The sequence below is a fragment of the Thalia democratica genome, chromosome 2, assembly GCF_965202585.1.
Source record: "Thalia democratica chromosome 2, ktThaDemo2.hap1.1, whole genome shotgun sequence".
NCBI classification, from domain to species: Eukaryota; Metazoa; Chordata; class Thaliacea; order Salpida; family Salpidae; genus Thalia; species Thalia democratica.
Genome location: NC_139166.1, coordinates 77,900,064 through 77,918,550, shown reverse-complemented (window position 1 = coordinate 77,918,550; position 18,487 = coordinate 77,900,064). Strand labels below are relative to the sequence as shown.

General features: G+C 30.5%; 2 protein-coding genes across 2 annotated transcripts; both read right to left on the bottom strand.

Moving 5' to 3' along the window:
- Nucleotides 1–1,782: 1,782 nt before the first annotated feature.
- LOC145828990 (protocadherin Fat 1-like) lies at nt 1,783–12,385 on the bottom strand. Its single transcript, XM_082936734.1, has 16 exons — nt 12,365–12,385; nt 12,092–12,242; nt 11,840–12,009; nt 11,160–11,658; nt 10,750–10,974; nt 9,440–10,565; nt 7,022–7,237; nt 6,615–6,821; nt 6,280–6,425; nt 5,399–5,614; nt 5,178–5,284; nt 4,828–5,001; nt 4,394–4,541; nt 3,688–3,738; nt 2,498–2,715; nt 1,783–2,286 (listed from the first exon to the last, which is right to left on the bottom strand). The coding sequence occupies exons 1-16, from the start codon at nt 12,383–12,385 to the stop codon at nt 1,783–1,785; spliced, it is 4,179 nt and encodes a 1,392-aa protein (XP_082792860.1).
- A 750-nt stretch (nt 12,386–13,135) lies between these two features.
- LOC145828989 (protocadherin Fat 1-like) lies at nt 13,136–17,998 on the bottom strand. Its single transcript, XM_082936733.1, has 16 exons — nt 17,783–17,998; nt 17,442–17,589; nt 17,067–17,287; nt 16,815–17,001; nt 16,348–16,475; nt 16,107–16,248; nt 15,637–15,800; nt 15,337–15,400; nt 14,956–15,110; nt 14,655–14,812; nt 14,171–14,404; nt 13,914–14,094; nt 13,692–13,841; nt 13,418–13,559; nt 13,247–13,348; nt 13,136–13,164 (listed from the first exon to the last, which is right to left on the bottom strand). The coding sequence occupies exons 1-16, from the start codon at nt 17,996–17,998 to the stop codon at nt 13,136–13,138; spliced, it is 2,421 nt and encodes an 806-aa protein (XP_082792859.1).
- Between the last annotated feature and the right edge of the window lie 489 nt (nt 17,999–18,487).

The following is an 18,487-nucleotide window of genomic DNA, read 5'->3' as shown; positions in this document are numbered from 1 at the left end:
AGAGTGAATAAAAAGTTTAATAAACTTTAATTACAAAATAGCAATAAAAAAACTTAATCAATAAATTATAGTACTAAAAATTAAAAAAAGTAATATTTAGCATATCATGAAACACAAATTTTTATTATTAACAACCATTTAAAAAATTAATTGGGTTTAACAAAAAAGTAGAAATTTAATGTTTATTTAGTTTTTTCCTATATACATTTCAAACTGTAACAAAAATAAACTAACCATTTCGATTCTTTATACATGTTTATATTCGTTTCTTGTGACAAACCATCGAAGTCCTTGATATTTTTATAAATAAATTCTTCCAAGAAGACTTTAGAACGTTATAATTGCGTATGGAACCTAACTTTCTAATCAACGTATTTAAAAATTAATAATGTGATTAAGTTGGTGTTTAGATGTTTTTTTTTCAGGTAACAAAAAGGTTATTTTGGTTTTTATTTCTTGACAATCAATATAAAGAACTTTTAACAGAAATAAAACGATTATAACTGTGTTACACGTATATCAAAGCCAAATAAAAGTTTTAGTTTGTATTAAAATCTTGATTTTAAACACTTTGGTACTAGATGTTACTAGTTTCAATATTCAAGTAATTTATTTTGCAGTTCGAAAATTATTTTTAGTAATCAAAGTATAATTTGACAGTTTTTATTTAAGATCAAAACGGGTTCATTTTTACAGCACAACAAACGAACTAACCAAAAGGTCAAACTAGTTTAAGTGCAAACCGAAAGAATATCAATGTTTTATTTCACACTACATAGTTTGACAGTATAAATTCCTTTCAAAATCGACCAAGTATAACTGAAAAGTTAGCCAATAGTGTTTGAATTAAGGGTTCAGAAAACTTAAAATAAATCTTTTTAGTCTCAAAACGTGCTTTAAATTAAAAAACAAAAGTCATTCTTCTTTTCTTTATAGTCTTCTAGCGACTTAATATTAATGAGTTTGAACAGATTTTAGAAGTTTATGTTCAGTTATTACTTTCAAAAGAAAACTTGCAAGATAAAGTGGTTTAAACTTCAATTTAAATTGAAACAAGAGTATAAAATAGCTTAATTTATTGAGAGTAAATTAAAACAATTTATTTAATAGTTGTTTTATAAAAATTTAACACTGAAATAAAATTATAATAATGTTCAACCTAAATCATGCAGTTTTCAAATATGCCTATAAGCTTAAACCATTTAGGTATTTTAATATTCGTTATCAAATGTTAAACATATAAACAACTAAGAAACAAAATCAAAAAACTTACAATATAAATAAAAAACTATTTAGATGATTTGTGTTTATTTGTTTAACATCACAATTTTGAAACAGTCACAATACACATATAACATAAATTCATGTTCGATTAAAAAATATCCGCAGATTCAAACTTCTTGAATATTTAAAATTTTCGTCCAGGCACTTTTAGTTGAATTAACAGGATGATTAAAATATTAGAGAGTACCTCAGTAACTTTACAATAAAAAAACTGACTTAAAAGAACTAAACAACATAAAAGTACTTAGTAACATAAACGTTATTTTATTTGTAAAAGGTAACTGAAAAATTATTTAGAAAAGGTAAATCTTTTGTATTTCAAAATGTAAGCTTTATATTTAAAGTAATTAAAAAAATGAAGCCTCATATCACAGCAAAAATTAAAAGGCTTTCCGTCAAGCTGCTTTCATTAAAACTTTTATTTATTTCAAGCAGCAGCAAAAATACTTCGACACTGAAAACGAGAAAAGAGGGAATGTTTCTCAAAAGTAAAGTTTTTCAAGCGTTGTCATTATGACGTAACATCAACGAATTGTTGACGTCATCTTCCTCCAAGTCGGAAAGCGACGACATCTGCAGCTGGTTGCCAAGCAACTGGTCAGTGACGTCACTGTCTACCGACGACGAGGAACTGGTTGCCATGGTGACGACGGCGGGCAGGTACTGGTCGGGGTGAAACTTGTTTTTGCGCGCCCTCGCCGGAGTCGGCATGTCCACCTCCATCTCGCCCTCCAAAAGTGACGTCATAATGTCGGTGGGCATCGGAGCGGAAATTTCATACTCCGTGTCGTCATAGAAATCCTCCGAGGCCTCAGAGATTTTTTCGTCCAATGAGAAGCGCTCGTGCTCCATGGAAACGGATGGCGGGAGGTTTGAAGGTTCAAAGAGGGGGTTGGTGACGTCATAGTTGCTACGTAATAAGCGCCCGGGTTGCCTGGCAGCCGTCGTAACCTCGCTACTGACGTCATACTGGGAGTTTTCGTCGTCTTGCGGATGACGTATCTGGTTTGAAAGAATAAATACTCGAATCAAAACTAATAAATAATTACTTTGTCATTTAATGATCTTGACTTGTAACTTACGTAAATATTTATATACTTATAATATAAAAGCTTCAAATGTTAAGTTTTTTCCCAATTCAATTGTCTATTTTATGTCTAGATATATATTTTTAGACTTATAAAACTTTTTAAGTTTATAAAGTTATACAAACCAGTTTTGAATCTGTTGTGGAAGCGTCGCTGCATTTTCTCCCCTTCCTTTTCGGTTTTCTCCCAGCCAAGTTGTAATGTGACGTCACGCGATTGTTTGATGACGTAACACCGTCGGATCTGTTGTTCAGCCTCACTGGTACTGACGTCACGTGTTCAGGAACGTGATTGGCCGCCGACGAGTTGTTTTTAATCCAATCAGAAACGTCCCATGCGTAATCTGGTGAATAAAATTATTTAAGTATTAAAAAGGATTCGTCAAATTTTATAATTGAGTTTTAGAAACTTTTACAACTTTTTTAAAGTTTCTTTTTAAGTTAAACATAAAAAGTTAACATTTTATCATTGAGTTTAAAAAGTTAATGGGTTCTTAAGAATCTTTTTAATAATTATTTAGATAACTAATTTTCTTTTCAAAATATGCAATTAATAAAACAACTTCTTGTAAAAAAAAAATAAACATGTATAGAAAAACCTGATATAACATACTGAAATAAATGCAAGTTACATGATAATACACATGCAAAAACCACATGCTATGAGATTTATCAACATACTTTGAAGTTTCGATTTATAAGTAACAAGTTATTTTTCGAATTACAAAATAACAACCTAATAAAACCATTAATAACTTTTGTTTTGAACGAAAATAAAATTCATCACAACTTAATAATTTACATGCTAAAAATGAAAGGCAGTTAAAGTAAGTGTTATCATTTGAGATTAAAAAAATACGTTTAGAATAAAAACTAAAATTTTTGAAGCCAGATAAATTAACACATTTTTTTTTTAATAACCATGGTAAACTTAGAAATTTTTCATTTAGATGAAAGTTTTAAAATAAAACTTAGAAACAAACAACAGTACAAGAGATGTAAAACCACTAAGTATAACAGGATAGATAATAATAGTTGACATACTTATACTTAAATTTTGAAACATAAAGTAAAAGCTTATAACTGGATATACCTAACTATATGAAATCAAAATTATTTTTCAATGTTTTATGTAATTTTAACAAGTCATTCATGTTAAAGATTTTGAAAGTTAACATAAACAAGTAACTTTCAAAATTCAGATAATTTCAGAAAAAGCAGTTGAAGTTATTTTATTATAATGATTAACACCACGTTTTTGAGTACATGCTAAGTTTGTACAAAAATCACCATAACCAAGCTTTTTATTTATAGACCTGTATTACGGTTGAATTCTGCTAAATTCAATTTTTTTGGTTTTCTTCCAACTGTTTAGAATTACAAAACTGTGGTTAAACAAATTTTAGTTGAAAAAACAGTGAGAAAAAAAACAAAGTTACAAAATTTACATTTTAAAGATGTTCTAATCAAAAATTAATATTTTTTTAACTTTGTTTAGAACTGAAATTAGATATTAAATATTTTTAAACTTGTAAGTATATCTTGTAATAAAAATACGTTACAAATCAAAAATTTCTTCAAAAGATACAATAAAGTAAAATAAATGTTAAAAATTTGAAAATCTAAAAATTATAAAGGTTTACTGAAAAATTAAAACAAAATCAGTGTATATCTACGTCTAGCTAACATACTGTTAATATTTTAGAACTGTGATTGAATTAATTTATTAACAATTATACATGATAAGAGATCAAGTCTTAAAGAAAGTTTTACATTATAAGAATTTAAAAAAAAAAGGAACTAACTTGTTTTTCAAATAAAAAAAAGCTTTAAAAAAAACTATTGGATTTTTTAAAATGTTTTCCGAAAAAATCATATTATTATTATTAGAGTCTAAAACACTGCTAAAAATACAGAGAAAAGTGTATTAAAATAATATATAAAACAAGAAAGTCCACTGAAAAAGTTAATAAAGAATCAGTCTACGCCTGACTACCACTCGACTACTGTTATAAAACTTACGCTGTTCTGCGATGGACTGCTTGCTTGCTACTTTGTGAACTGACTGCTGCTGGAATCTGGGAATCCTGGTGAACAGTTTCGGTGATTTCGCAGACGGGATCGGAGTTCTTTTGCTGTAAGACGAACAACCAGATATACTTCCGCTGAACTGTGATGGTTTAAAAATTAGTTGAAGCATTTCGTTTAAACGAAATTAGATATATACTTAAAAAAATTATTATAGCTTTAATGAACAGTCAGTGAAAGCTTACAATAACTTAAAATTTTATTTAATCATAGTTATAAAATATAAAGAACGTATTTTTTTTATTATAATTAAAATAATATAATAACCATTGTGTCAGTTTACAGGTGTGAACTATAATAATTAATTAACAGAAATAAAAACTATAAATTGAGCTAATATTTTTGGTGTTATTTATTATATTACTTACATGATTGTGCTCATAGTCAGTCCAAGACATGGGAATTTTCTGAAACGAAGTTGAATCGGAAGCCAATGACGTCAGCTTTCCATTATCCTGGTATGAAGTCAATTTTTCATTGCCTTGGAATGACGTCATACTTTTGTCGAATACGTCATTTGACTGTTTCCTGTTCTTTAGCTCCTGAAAAATTATTTTAAAACATGTAATTAATTTTTTTAATGATAAATTGTTGATTTCATTGTTGGTTTTCAACTGAAATTTATTTTTAAACAGATAATTAAATAGTTAAATTGTAGTAATTAGAAGTATGCAAACTGTAAACTAAGAACTGAATATATAATAATAATTATATTTACTTGTTCAACCATGCTGTCAATAATTTCTCTTGAACATCTCTGATAATCAACCGGTCTTGCAGGAATCGGTGGCTTTGGAATCGACTGGTTTCCATCTGAAGAATGATCTGAAAAAAAAAAAACATTTTATATATCGTTAATATTTTTGCTTTTAATGAATTAAACTTAAAAGACTTATATAAAATCAAAATTGAAAATTAATTAATGTAAGCCATTCAAACCTTCTCTGTATTTCAGTTGTGTCAAATAAAACTTTTCTTTAGTGGAAATAGTACTTCCGGTTCGCATCTTTTTTCCTCGCCTCCTTCTTACGTAGCAGCCGACTGCAGTTGCTATGGTGGCAACGATTATGACGGTTAAAATAACAATTATGAGGACTAAATAAGGAAATGATGATTTCTTCGCGTTAGTCTGATTTTCTAGGATAGTTTTGCAACCTGTTAGCATCATTATTATTTTGTTGATTTGAAGTTTTTAACTAAAACTTTTAAACTTGGAACTTATAAGCTATTTTAAACAATTACAATTGTTTAAGCTTTTTTTCTATGAATTTTACAAGTTCAACTACGTACTTTTTATGCTACTTTTTTATAATTTTTTAACACATACAGCTAATAAATAGTATTTTATTACGTTCTTATTATTACTTTTAGATAAATTGTAGATTTGTAAGTTTTTGCGTGACATAAAAAAAAAGAAATGTTGCGTGACAAAAATACATCCCTATTTAAACATTAGGATTAGTTTTAATAAACAAGCAATAAAGTCGTCTTTAAGAATCCATATTAAACAAATTATACTTTGGTAGTTGATTATAATACTGCTGGTGAAATTTAAAGTCTTAAGCTTTTATAAAGCATATATGTTTAATATTAGTAAATAACGTCTTTTTAAGATAAGATAGTGTTTTATTTCAATAAACTTTACATATTATGAAAAAAAAAATTTGCATTTCTCATGAAAACTTCAAATTTCACGTTTATTCGCAGCAAATTTTTTACATAATAAAAATTTTAGAATATGTTTGCAGTCAAAATTAGTTTGTTGCTTGTAGTTACATATTACTACATCCAAAGCAAATATCCATAGTAAAAAAGCTTACCTTCATTTGATAAAGAGCAGTTGCAAGCAAAATGTTCATCGTAACTGAAACACTTATTTATTATGACGTCACAATTCACTCCGGTGAACCCCTCCTTGCATATGACGTCACAAAATTCTCCTCCAAAACCTTCTTTACATTCGCATCTGTGATAATGATAAAACTAATGGTTTTTATATCCCATAAGTAAAGTACTACTAATTGCTAAAAGTGAGCAAAGAACAAGTTCATAAAAAACATTAAGTTCATATCTGTAAAACAGATTAAGCTTTTTTTATTAATATAAGTATTGAATATTCGAGGAAATAACTAAAACTATTTTAAATTTCACCAACCTAAAACTTTCAACAGCTTGTGAATGGCAAATTCCTTTATTTTTGCACGGCAAGTCTTCACAAACCTTCCTTTTGCGACAATCAGGCCCTGCATAACCCGAACTACACTTGCATATTGGGGAATTTCCCTCTAAAGACATGTCTAGTCCGCATTTACCGCCGTTGTAACAAAAATGATTCACGCAAGACCCAATATCCATGCTACATCTGAAAAATTAGGTAGATTTTAACATATTGTTTATTGATACTTCAATGAAATTCATCTTATTAAAACTAAATGTCTATGTTGCATCGAAATAGTTAGATTTATACATTTTTTTAAAACATAGTAGGAATTTCGTATAGTTTTTATTTAGCATAACCATATATTCTTCTAACGTATAAAGAGTATAGAAACAGAAACTAACCTATCAAGAACTTCTTGTTTCTTAGTAATTCTCAATTTATTGTAATGAAGAAGATCTTGAATTAAAATTTGGTTAATTTTAATTTCTTCAATGCATCCAATGATACCATCATTATTTTTATCTAATCCTCCCAGTGTAAGTTTGTCAAATTTCAACTTTCTTTTTTTGTTCTCACCCAATGCTCCTGTAGCCTCGTATTTACTGTCTACTACCAACCTGTAAAAATTTATTTAGAATAATCAAAATTAGTTATAGTTAATATATAGCAATATATAGTACATGCAAATGTTTACTAACAACAACATGTCGTAACTAGTGATGTACCGGACTCACTATCCGGGTCCGGGTCCGGTCGGATATTGCCATTTTTGTCTGATATCCGGATCCGGCCGGACTCTAATTTGAAAAAAAAGTCCGGATCCGGTTCCGGCCGGATTCTAATTTGAAAAAAAAGTCCGGGTCCGGTTCCGGCCGGATTCTTATTAGAAAAAAAAGTCCGGATCCGGGTCCGGCCGGATCCTAACAGACATCCGGCCGGAACCGGATCTAGTTAGTAAAAAAGAGCATACTGAAAAGTATATTTTCAAAAACAAACCCTGTGAAAATTAATAAGAGTCATTTTCGTCAGTTAAAATTAAACACCTACCGTGATTGGCTCATTTTGTACACGTGACTAATTTACATTGTGTACATTTAAACTATAAATAAACATTTCATGAAATGCAACTCTTTACATATGTTGTAAAATTGAAAACTTTGGAATGAATACTTGCATTATTTATTGTTTAAAATTGAGCTCAGAGAATATTTAGAGTTAATACGGTTGAATGTACGAGCAAATGAGAATCATATGACGAAATGTTTCAAACTAAATACTTATGCAACAAAACATCAGAACATGACAGGCAGTTTATATGTAAGCAGTTAGTTAGTTTGGTGTGTAGCTTGAAGCAACAAAATATCTTGAACGTTTTTGTGAATGCTTATTGTAAGTAGTGTTTTGTCTTAAAAGTGAATATTTCAACAGGTGTTTAATTGTTTAAATATTTAAGCCAGGTTTATAGTTTAATAGTTTATTAAAAATTTTACAGTTTCTTGCTTACTAAAATTTTTATTTAACTTTTAGTTTTTTGTTTTATGTCTTTTGATATAGATTTAAATAGCTTCCAGTTTTTAAAGTGTTACCAAAGTAATTAATAATTCTGTATATGCTAGTATTTCTTGTTGTGTTTTATATAAAAGATTCATCACTCAAAACTGTCTTGTCTGATTATAGAAAGTAGTCTCAGTTAGAATTTAGTATTTGTTAGATATTAATTAAATAAGGTAGTATTTAATTATGATGAGTAGTACTAATAACTTAAGTGTACCACAATCAGTCCACAACTTTACTACCAAATTGTCAACCTTTGCTAGCTGTTCTACTGATTATTAGATTAAAGTAATTTTTCAGTTTTTAAAAACCTCATTCTGACTCAGGCTTGTTTATACTCACTCTAGCTAGTTTTATTGACTTAAACAGTGGCAACCCTGCTATTTTGAAAATTTTTGGGAATTTTAGAAAATCTTTGACTGCCTCAGGCTAGTTTAGTTCTTTATAAAAACTCAGGCAAGTTTTCTTTTAGATTTTGAATGAGTTTGAGCTGATCCAGTTTTCAATATTTTGTAATTTTCTAGTGTATTTTGTTCAAGAATTTGATTTCAGATTTTTAATTGTAAATAACACCTAAATTTGTAAACTTTGTGGCTAGCTGTTTTACTTCTCATTAGATTAAAGTTCTTTTTTTTCAGTTTTTAAAAACCTCATTCTGACTCAGGCTAGTTTATTCTAGTTATGTACCGGACTCACTATCCGGGTCCGGCCGGATATTGCCATTTTTGTCTGATATCCGGATCCGGCCGGATTCTAATTTGAAAAAAAAGTCCGGATCCGGTTCCGGCCGGACTCTAATTTGAAAAAAAAGTCCGGGTCCGGTTCCGGCCGGATTCTAATTTGAAAAAAAAAGTCCGGATCCTGTTCCGGCCGGATTCTAGTTTGAAAAAAAAGTCCGGATCCGGGTCCGGCCGGACCCAAAATTGTGGGTCCGGTACATCACTAGTCGTAACTTGATTGGTAAAATTAGATCCAATGCATGCTTTTTAACAGTTAGCAAAGAAAAGCATATAAAACTAACTGATAAAGAACTAAATAACTAGTAAAGAAAACTAAAGCTAAATACATCTAAGCGCAATCTTTTGTAGTTATGTTTTAGCATTAATAAAAGTTGTTATAATAAGACTAAGCAGCTAAAATAAAACTATAAGCCAGAAAACTATCACTTAGTATATCTTACTAGTAACAAGCATAAGTTTTTTACGAACTTACAACAAAAATTTTGCAAATAAATTTGAATAGTAACTAAAATAAAAACTTCATACCTATAAGCGCAATCTTTGTCGGAAATGGGTTCGATTGTGACGTCATGCCAGTTTCCGTCGCTCATTTCCGACTCGCTCATTTCCATGGTTTGCATGTTTCCGCCGTCCAACCCGCACGCGAACTCCAGCTTCAGTTTCCCTTCGTCGACGCTGACGCGCGCCAAGTTGCCTCCCGACTCTTCCGCGGCCTCCAGCAGTTTTGCGTCGCGCTGCCGGGTTCTGAACCTCAGCGACAAACTGAACACTTCAGGGTTGTTCAGCTTGTACTCGATCAGGGAATTTCCCCCGAAAGAAACTGCGCTGTTTCTTTGGTTCTTCTGCGCGCACCGGTAGCCTCGCACCTCGTTCGCGTCCAGCTCGCACTTTCCGCCTACTTCCTCGCACACGTCCGTTACTCCAGCGCAAACGGAAGCGCAATTCACACCCGCGTGACCTTTCCGGCACACGCACTTCTCCTCGCGATTGAACCAATGAGGGGTCAGCAAGCTCCACTTTTTCGTGGTGATGGGACTTTCCCCTGATGACGTCACAACTACGTCGTACCGGCACTCGTGGGCGCACTCGAGGTCGCACTCCTCCCCCCTGACGTCCGTAACCCTCACCCCCGCCTTCTCGGTGAGCAGCGGCAGCGAGTCCTTCAGCTGGCGGCCGACTTTCAGGTACTGGCCGTCACGCTTCGGCGACCTCACGCTGAACACCAGCTGCGCATTGAAATCATTCAAGCGTTTCAGGGACAAAATTTCAACATTTTCACCGGGGTTCGAACCCCTTGGAAGAATGTCACCGAGGGCCGCTAAAAATTTGCCGTGAACCGTCGAAAGGTACGCTTCTGGGGAAATCCCCTCGAAAGTGACCTGGACCGAACTCTGAATCGACTCTTTTGAAATTTTCACCACTTCGATGGCGACCCGGCCCGTCGAGTACCTGCTGCCGTCGCTGACGCCAACCGTGACGTTGTGGCGACCTCGCACGCCATTGGTCGCCGACAGCTTGCCGGTGAGGGGGTTCACCGTAAACGACTCGAAGTCGGCGAGCGAGTCGATCTTGAAGGTGAGCCGCTGCAAGTCGTGGGGGTCCTTGTCGGTGGCGTACAGCTTTGAAGATATCACTCCTCCTTTGAAGTAATCTGAAACAGAACAGTAAAAATAAAAACTAGTTTAAGACGAATAATTAATATTCAAGTAAGTAAAATAATTATAAAAGGTAGCTAAGTTTGGGTAAATTATTAATATATCTTTTCGTGTATACATGTTGGTTGTTATAATAAAATCCTTTTATTATTTTCGAAATTAGTTTATATTTGGACAAACCTTCAGTAGTCATAATTTGAATCTTTTGAGAGATCAAAACCGGTGGATACTTGCTTTCTTTCAAAATGACAACTTCTAAATAAAGAGGCAAAGATTCGAGATTTCCACTGTCAGTAGCAGTTATGGTGAAATGGAACGTTTTAGCCGCTTTATCTGATAAAATGTCTTCTATTTCGTACGGGTTGTTTGATATCAGCACATTTTTGTCATTAAAAACAAATTCACCTGTTAAATGAATATGGTTAAGTTTAATTTAATTTTTTCTTCATAAAAAATTTTTTTAATTATGTTACATGTATAAAAAGAGATACCGTACATTAACTAACAAGTTGAAATGGGCTTTTTGAAATGCTTATATAAATAAGTTTGAGCTAAATAAATGTATACACACAACAAACAAGTTATTTAACCTGCAAGTTGTGAGTCGAGATAAAATTTAAAAGGGGCCGCGTTTCCCTTGGCAACGTCATCATCCGTCGCCCCTACCGTTACTATGCCCTCCTCCGAAAAAACGTTTCTCCATTCTGCTTCCGACACGCTCGCAGTGCACTTTGTCGTGACGTCACTTTGACAACGCAACGCAACGTTGTCATGCAAACTCTTAAGCACCACCCGCGGTCGACAGTCGTTGACGTCTCTCACTTTGACAGCGACGTCGACGCTCGTTGCTAGGGAAGGAGTTCCGTTGTCCCTGGCAACTACTTCAAAGGCGTACGAACGGCGGGCTTCAAAGTCGAGACCCGGTTCGACCACTGACAGCCGACCGCTGTCCTCATCCAATTGGAACGGCAGCTGGTCCGCTTCGTTGCTTAGCAACGAGTACTTGACCTCGCCCCCTGCGCCTTGGTCCTTGTCAAAAGCGGTTATTGTTGCTTTGACGTCATCAATGACATCTTCGTTGACAAATATCTGAAATTAACAACTTGTTTGAAAACTGAATCTAAATTACGATTTTAGCACGAACTATGACCAGATTTGAACTTTTTAACAAAATAATAAATAATGGTCGACTTTCGAATATCTTTAATTTGAAAGACAAAAAACATTAGCTTTTAATTTAAACCTTTTTATTCAAACAGTTTATACTCACAGGAAAATTGATGTTGTTAAAAGTAGGTTTGTTGTCATTGACGTCAATGACACGTATGTTAAGAGAAGTGTCGCTCATAAGTGGGTCATCTGTAAGATCCTGCGCCCGGACTGTCAACACAAAATATTTGTTCACCTCATAATCCACTTCATCAAGAAGAACAACTTCTCCTGTATTTGAATGAAAGTTGTATTTGAATGTGGTTACTATATAAATGATTCAAGTAGCTATTTTTAAGTCATTCTCTTATACCTGATCTACTGTCGATTTGAAACTTGTTAAGCTCATTTCCTCCAACAATGAGGTATTGCAAATCCGCATTTACTCCATCGTCTAAACTGAATGCTTCAACTTTTGCCACTAGATGGCTAATTTTGGCACTTTCCTTAACCTCAGCTTTGTACTGAAAAAAAAAGTCGATAAATATTAGTTTTACAATTAAAAGGTTTCTTTATTAAATTTTGTATTTTGTTAGAGTAAAGCACACCACTCTTTGTAAAGTAAAATTTATGGTAAATAAGTAACGGTGGACGGATTTTTAGTCATAAAACATTTTAAATACTGAAAACTAACACTTGTTTGATTGAATACAGGAGCATTGTCATTCACGTCTGTTACTCTTAAATTAACTTGAACTGATGTTGACTTAACTGGAATCCCTTGGTCTTTTACCTTTAAAAAGAATTATAGTAAAACTATAGTTGTATCTCGTGTATAGAGTTAACAATATTTTTCTATGTTTGAAAATCAAAGCATGTTTGCCAATTTTCTTCAGCTAGTCGACAAAATAAAACTTCACCTATTGTAGCTTTAACTGCTTAAGAAACTTTATTAAAATTGTAACTAAAGTTATATGAATTTCAAGAAAAAATTAACTAACAGTAATGTTGAAAAGGTATTTGTCTCTAATTTCACGATCAACGGGTCTTTGTAATATCAAATAACCATGTTTTTCATCAATTTCAAAAGGAACTGAATCTAAACTGTGACGTTGTAGAGCATATTTCAGTTGAGAGTTTTCACCTAAAATGTTAGTTAAAGAAATTAAAATAAAATACTATGTGTGTTTTTGTATTAAAACTTATTTATTGTTTGGAAACAAAAAATAATCTTAAAAAAATGTTTTTTTTTTTGTTTTAAACTAAGTTTATTTTTTCATTCAGGTAGTTGTAACTGATAACAAAAAACAAACCAATATCAGCATCAAATGCAACAAATTGATAAACAACGCTTCCCACAACCGAATCTTCTTTTACTCGAACCCTCAATTGACTTTTTGTAAATGTTGGCCAGTTGTCATTCACATCTAACACTTTTATAAAGATCTAGAAAATAAGTTTGAGTAAGACATAATTCGTTTTTTTTTGAATGGTTAATTAATCTAGTTGTTTTTAATTTTTTTTTTACCTGTATCAGGCACTTTTAAATCGTTCGAGTACTTAACTTGAAGGTTTAAGTGGTAGCTATCTTTTTCTTCTCTGTCTAAACTTTCAGTCGCATAAATTATTCCTAAAAAAAATATATTTAGATAGTATTATAGTTATAGAACTGTTGGTTTACTTTTAAAGTTTTACTAACCAGTACTTTCATCGAATGAAAATCTATTTTTAAATTCTCCAATCAAAGTGTAAATAGCTTTACTATATTTGTCTGCAATGTCGATTGTAGCTATTTGTGAGTTTACTTTATTGTTTTCATTGACAGATACGTTGTAAAAATGCTGTAAAAAAATAAAATGTATTTAACGACCGTAGCATATAGTTGTTATATCTTGTAATAATGTATTTTTTTAATTTGTAAAGCTATTTTAAGTATAAAACGTAGTAACTAAAGTGGAATAAAAGAAGTCAACCTTTTTGCAAAGCGGTTTTCCAATTGGTAGTTTGTACTTTCGGTTTACAATGTTTATAGTAGCTTGTGCATAAGAGTGATGAATTCCGTCAAAAACTGAGACAGTAACTTCATTTACATCAGGAATGTTTGAATCAATATCATTAGCAACCTAAGAATAGAAGAATTATCACAAAACTTTGTAATACAAAGCATTTAAGTTTAAACATAAGCAAATCCTTACTTCAAATCCAATGTTTAAGTACATTCCTGAAGCTTCTAAAGAGTGTTTCGATTGAAAAAACACATCGAAATAATGAAGAGGATCTCCTTTAATAACACTTGTTGTTACAAGTGAAGCATTTGTTGAAGAATCTTGATCTACCGCTGACATTACTGATGCTGTTTTGTATCCTGCTTTAGCCCTGAAAGAAACAAAAAAAAAAATTTTGTTTGACCACATAAATATTTAAACTTCTATAGTTTTTATTCAACACTTACCCTTCAGAAATATTAAACTGGTTTGAGTCGCTTTTAAACACAGCTTTTCTGTCATTAACATCTTTAATTGTGACAATTATGTTTGAACTATCAACATATTTTCCGTCTGTGCAACACACTTTGAGACTAATTGTTCCTTTTGTTTCAATGTAGTTTTCTCTGTCCAGAGATTTTTTCAGGGAAACCATCCCAGACACTGGGTTGATATTAAAAGATGGATGACTTTCATTGAACCTGAAAAAAAATAATTCAGTTTACAAAACTAAGTGTTGTTTTATATTATTTTAATTAAGCAGTACTATCAACTAAACTAAACTTATTTACGAAAATTTAATTAAATTAATTTGAGTAAACTTCAGTAATTTTACACTTTACTGCCAACAAAAAGCAATTAAATGAAATCTAATTTATATGTAATATCTAGTTTCTTTTAGTTTTAAAAAAAGACAGTATAAATATTTGGTATTTTAGTTCAAATCGTTACCTATACTTGATAGTTGAATATTTTGTAGAGTCTTTATCACTACATTTGACTTGTACAAGCGGTTCATATGGCAATTTATTTTCAACAACAAAAGTTTTATATGAAAGACTATCAAACTGAGGTGGATTGTCGTTTATGTCTTCAATTTCAATTGTTATCTTAATAAGCAATATATTTTGTGTTGTTTACAAATATATATTATTAAACCTAACAGTAAAATTACTTTAAAATTGAACGGTTTACTTCAAATTAAACAGTTTTTTAAAACTTAGATTTTAAATTTCAAGAAAGTTTTTCTTACTTTAGATTCAGCCATAAGTTCAGTTTCTTCTCTTACATATGCAACAACAATAAGCTCAAAATAATTTTTATTTTCATAATCTAACTCTTGTGTTAGGGTAATTGCTCCATTCAGTTTGTTTATTTTGAAGTTTCTCATTTGTGTTTCATCACCATCTGTTTGTTTTATTATCACATATTTGTAACTTAGTTATGACGATTATTTTCTCATTAAATACCTTTTTACTTTACTAATTTATTTTTTAGCAAAAATTTTCACTTGGTTAAAATAGTTTTCAACAAAAACTTCAAAAATTACTTAACAGTTTTGTACTTGACAAAAAATTATTGCCAAGTTATCATGGTTTATTATGATAGCATTGATATGTATAAAAGTAATTACCTTGATGATTTGCAAATTTGTAGTAAATTTCTCGGTTTTTTGCTAAAGCTTGTGGTTGAGCAATCTATAATGAATAATATATAAATTAAATCTAATCAGTTTTTATTCTCTACTTTTTCAACTAATACTGTAAGTTTTTAAATATAAGTTAAATATTTGTATAACAGTTGAAATAAATATAATATTTTGTGACTTACTGTTCAACTTATTTCTGAAAGTTTCTTTCGTCACAATGCATACACATAGTTTATTTAACGATTAGTTATACAAAGACAATTTGTAAAAAAATGGTAAACTTACTTTATATCCTATAGCTATATCTTCAAGTACAACAACGTGTATTATGCTATTTTCAAAAACTGGTAAATGAATTGTTGTTGAAATAACATTAATATTCACTCCAACAAGAGAATATTTTCCACCTCCGTCTATTGCTTGAATAAAAAAACTAAAACTTTCTTCATCTGCAACAAAATAACCAATTGTTTGCAACTATGCTGTTTATAAGTAGTAAGTGTAAAATTGTTTCAGACAATAAATTTATTGTTGCAGGTGCTAAACTTATTTATTAATGTTTGCTTCCATTTAAAACTTCCGTTCGCTTCAAGACTGAGACATTCAACAAATATTTGACTTTATATTACGAAAAACAATTAAATAAACTGAAATATGCACATATTGTTTCAATTCCACTATTATAAGCTAAATAACTATTCAATCATATTTATAATAAAAACTTGAATTAAAAAAAATCAATTTAAAGTTCCTACCTTTTTCCGTAAGTGGCTTTTTTAAATAGATTATTCCACTATCAGTAATAGTATCAAAATATTGAAAAGCATTGTTATTTTTATCGTACCAGTTGTAAGATACTTTTCCATTCACTCCAATGTCATTATCAGATGCTTTTATCTTTTTAATTATTGCATAATTAGTTTTTTTAGTTTTAAATAAGTATAAATCCTTCTTATTATTATAATAAATTGCAAAATTAACAACCAAAATACAAACTTTCAGTAAATGTTCACCGGCAATCGTTTGATTAATTACGACAATTCCCTGATAATTTTTTCTATCAAATTTAGGTTTATTATTGTTGACGTCTTGAATAACAATAACAGTCTCACACCTTGCTATATCTGTAAACGAATAACTTTTCAATAAGTTGTAACATATAAATAATTGTTTGCTATCTTAATTTCTATAACATATGTAAACAAGTTACATAAACTAGAAGAATATATCAAATTAACAATATATCAAAATAGTTCAAAACATTTTTTTTTAAATTAATAGCGTAATTTGTTGTTAACTTTGAATAAGTCTATGTCAAATTAGTATCATATATAAACAAATTAGACGTTTAAGTAAGAAATTAACCTAGTATAATCAGGTATGTTGTTTAAAACTATAAGGTAAAACCAAAATTTAGCATAAGTTTTTATATACATTTAAATAATTTTAAACAATTATCAAACCTGAGCTCGACTGAGCTGTAACAACAAATCTTATGATGTCATTTGTAGATGTGAGAAACTCTTTTCTGATGGAATCTTGAGTGAACAACTCTCCAGTTGAGGGAATTACCCTAAATCGAGAAGAATCAGAAGTTGTCGTTTCAATGGTGAATATTACTCGATTAACAGAACCAGATGATAAATTTAGCTGAAAAATATTAGTTAAAGTATAGGAATACTAAACCAAGTATCTTAAAACTAGCGTATACTTACTTTTCCGACAAAAGTGTTTATTGGAACATCTTCTTTTATACGGAAAACTTTAGGCTTGTTTATTGAGCAATCATGAAACTCTAATACTCGTGCAGATTTAGTAACAAATTTAATTTGAAGATTAGTAGATGTGGAATATACTCCATCAGAAACAATTGTTATTGCACAAATATTGTTTCGTTTTTCATATGGTTCAGTTAGATCATTTAAAAATACTTCACCTGTAAGTAGGAACGTTGTAGAAATTAAATTTTATAAGTAAATTTTAAATTTGAGTATTTTATATAACTTATAAGCTTTGCATACTAATTTTTTTCAACTTTATTGTTTTTTAATGAACACTCATAAAAATAATATTTTATAAAATTAGCAAACCTGACTCCTTATCTATATTTATTGGACCATCAGTTTCAATGAAGTATTTCAAACTATTTTGATCAGTAACATCTAAATCGTAAGCTCTTACTTGACCTATTTTTGATCCAGGCTCAATTAGAGTGCATACAGATAACACTTCATTTTTCTGCATTAATAACATTTTACTAAAGGTTAAGTTCTTCTTAAGACATTACTTTCTAGTAAAAATAATAATAATAAAAACTTAAACATAAACCATTGAAAAAAAAATCGTGAATTTTAGTTACTTTATACGAAAATATTTAATAATAAAGCTTTTAAGGTTCCACTGATATGTTTACTTTAACAAAAACACTTACATTAGAGAAAAATGGAGGATTATCATTAACATCATCAACAAAAACAACAACTTCAGCATCTGAAAACATTGACGGGTTTCCACAATCACTTGCTCTTACTGTAAATATAAACTGAGAAACTTCTTCTCTGTCAATATTACCAGATGTTGATATGACTCCACTATGTTCATCAATTTCAAAACTTTCGTGTCCGAATAGAATTGTATATTTGATCATTGCGTTGCTTTCTATGTCTGCATCAGTAGCTTGTACCTAAATAAATATAAAACTATTATTTTTAAATCGCATATTTCATGCGCACTTTTAAAACTTAAGCTTCAAAATTTAGGCAAAACAATGTCATTTGTAAAGCTTAAGGTTGAGTTACAGCAAAATTAAAGGATAAAATAAATTGTAAAAAAATTCATGATCACATTCACAATCAATCTTTTAAGAAAAGTTTGTTGAGTATAGCTTAGATTATACTGTAAATAAAAACTATTATAACAAATATAAATTAAACTTAAAACAACTTTATTTTTAATAAAGAAATATCTAGTTAACATCAACTTACTCTGATAACAAACGATTTAGATGGCAAGTTTTCTTTAATTTTTACTGAATAAAAGCTATTTTGAAAAATAGGTGGATTATCGTTTTCGTCTTGAATATTAACAAAAACAGTTACTGAAGCGATTGAGTTTCTGTTTTGTTCTAATATTCTCA

Bases quoted from the DNA above. Each gene is read 5' to 3' on its own strand.
- LOC145828990 (XM_082936734.1), bottom strand. From the start codon at position 12,385: ATGACTAAAAATCCGTCCACC. The intron at 12,243-12,364 runs GTTACTTATTTA...TTTTTTTTTCAG, and splicing joins TGACTAAAAATCCGTCCACC to TACAAAGCTGAGGTTAAGGA. The intron at 6,822-7,021 runs GTTAGTTTCTGT...CTAATTTTTCAG, and splicing joins AAACAAGAAGTTCTTGATAG to ATGTAGCATGGATATTGGGT.
- LOC145828989 (XM_082936733.1), bottom strand. From the start codon at position 17,998: ATGATCAAATATACAATTCTATTCGGACACGAAAGTTTTGAAATTGAT. The intron at 17,288-17,441 runs GTTTGCTAATTT...TCCTACTTACAG, and splicing joins AAATATAGATAAGGAGTCAG to GTGAAGTATTTTTAAATGAT. The intron at 16,476-16,814 runs GTTTGATAATTG...ATTCGTTTACAG, and splicing joins TACAGCTCAGTCGAGCTCAG to ATATAGCAAGGTGTGAGACT.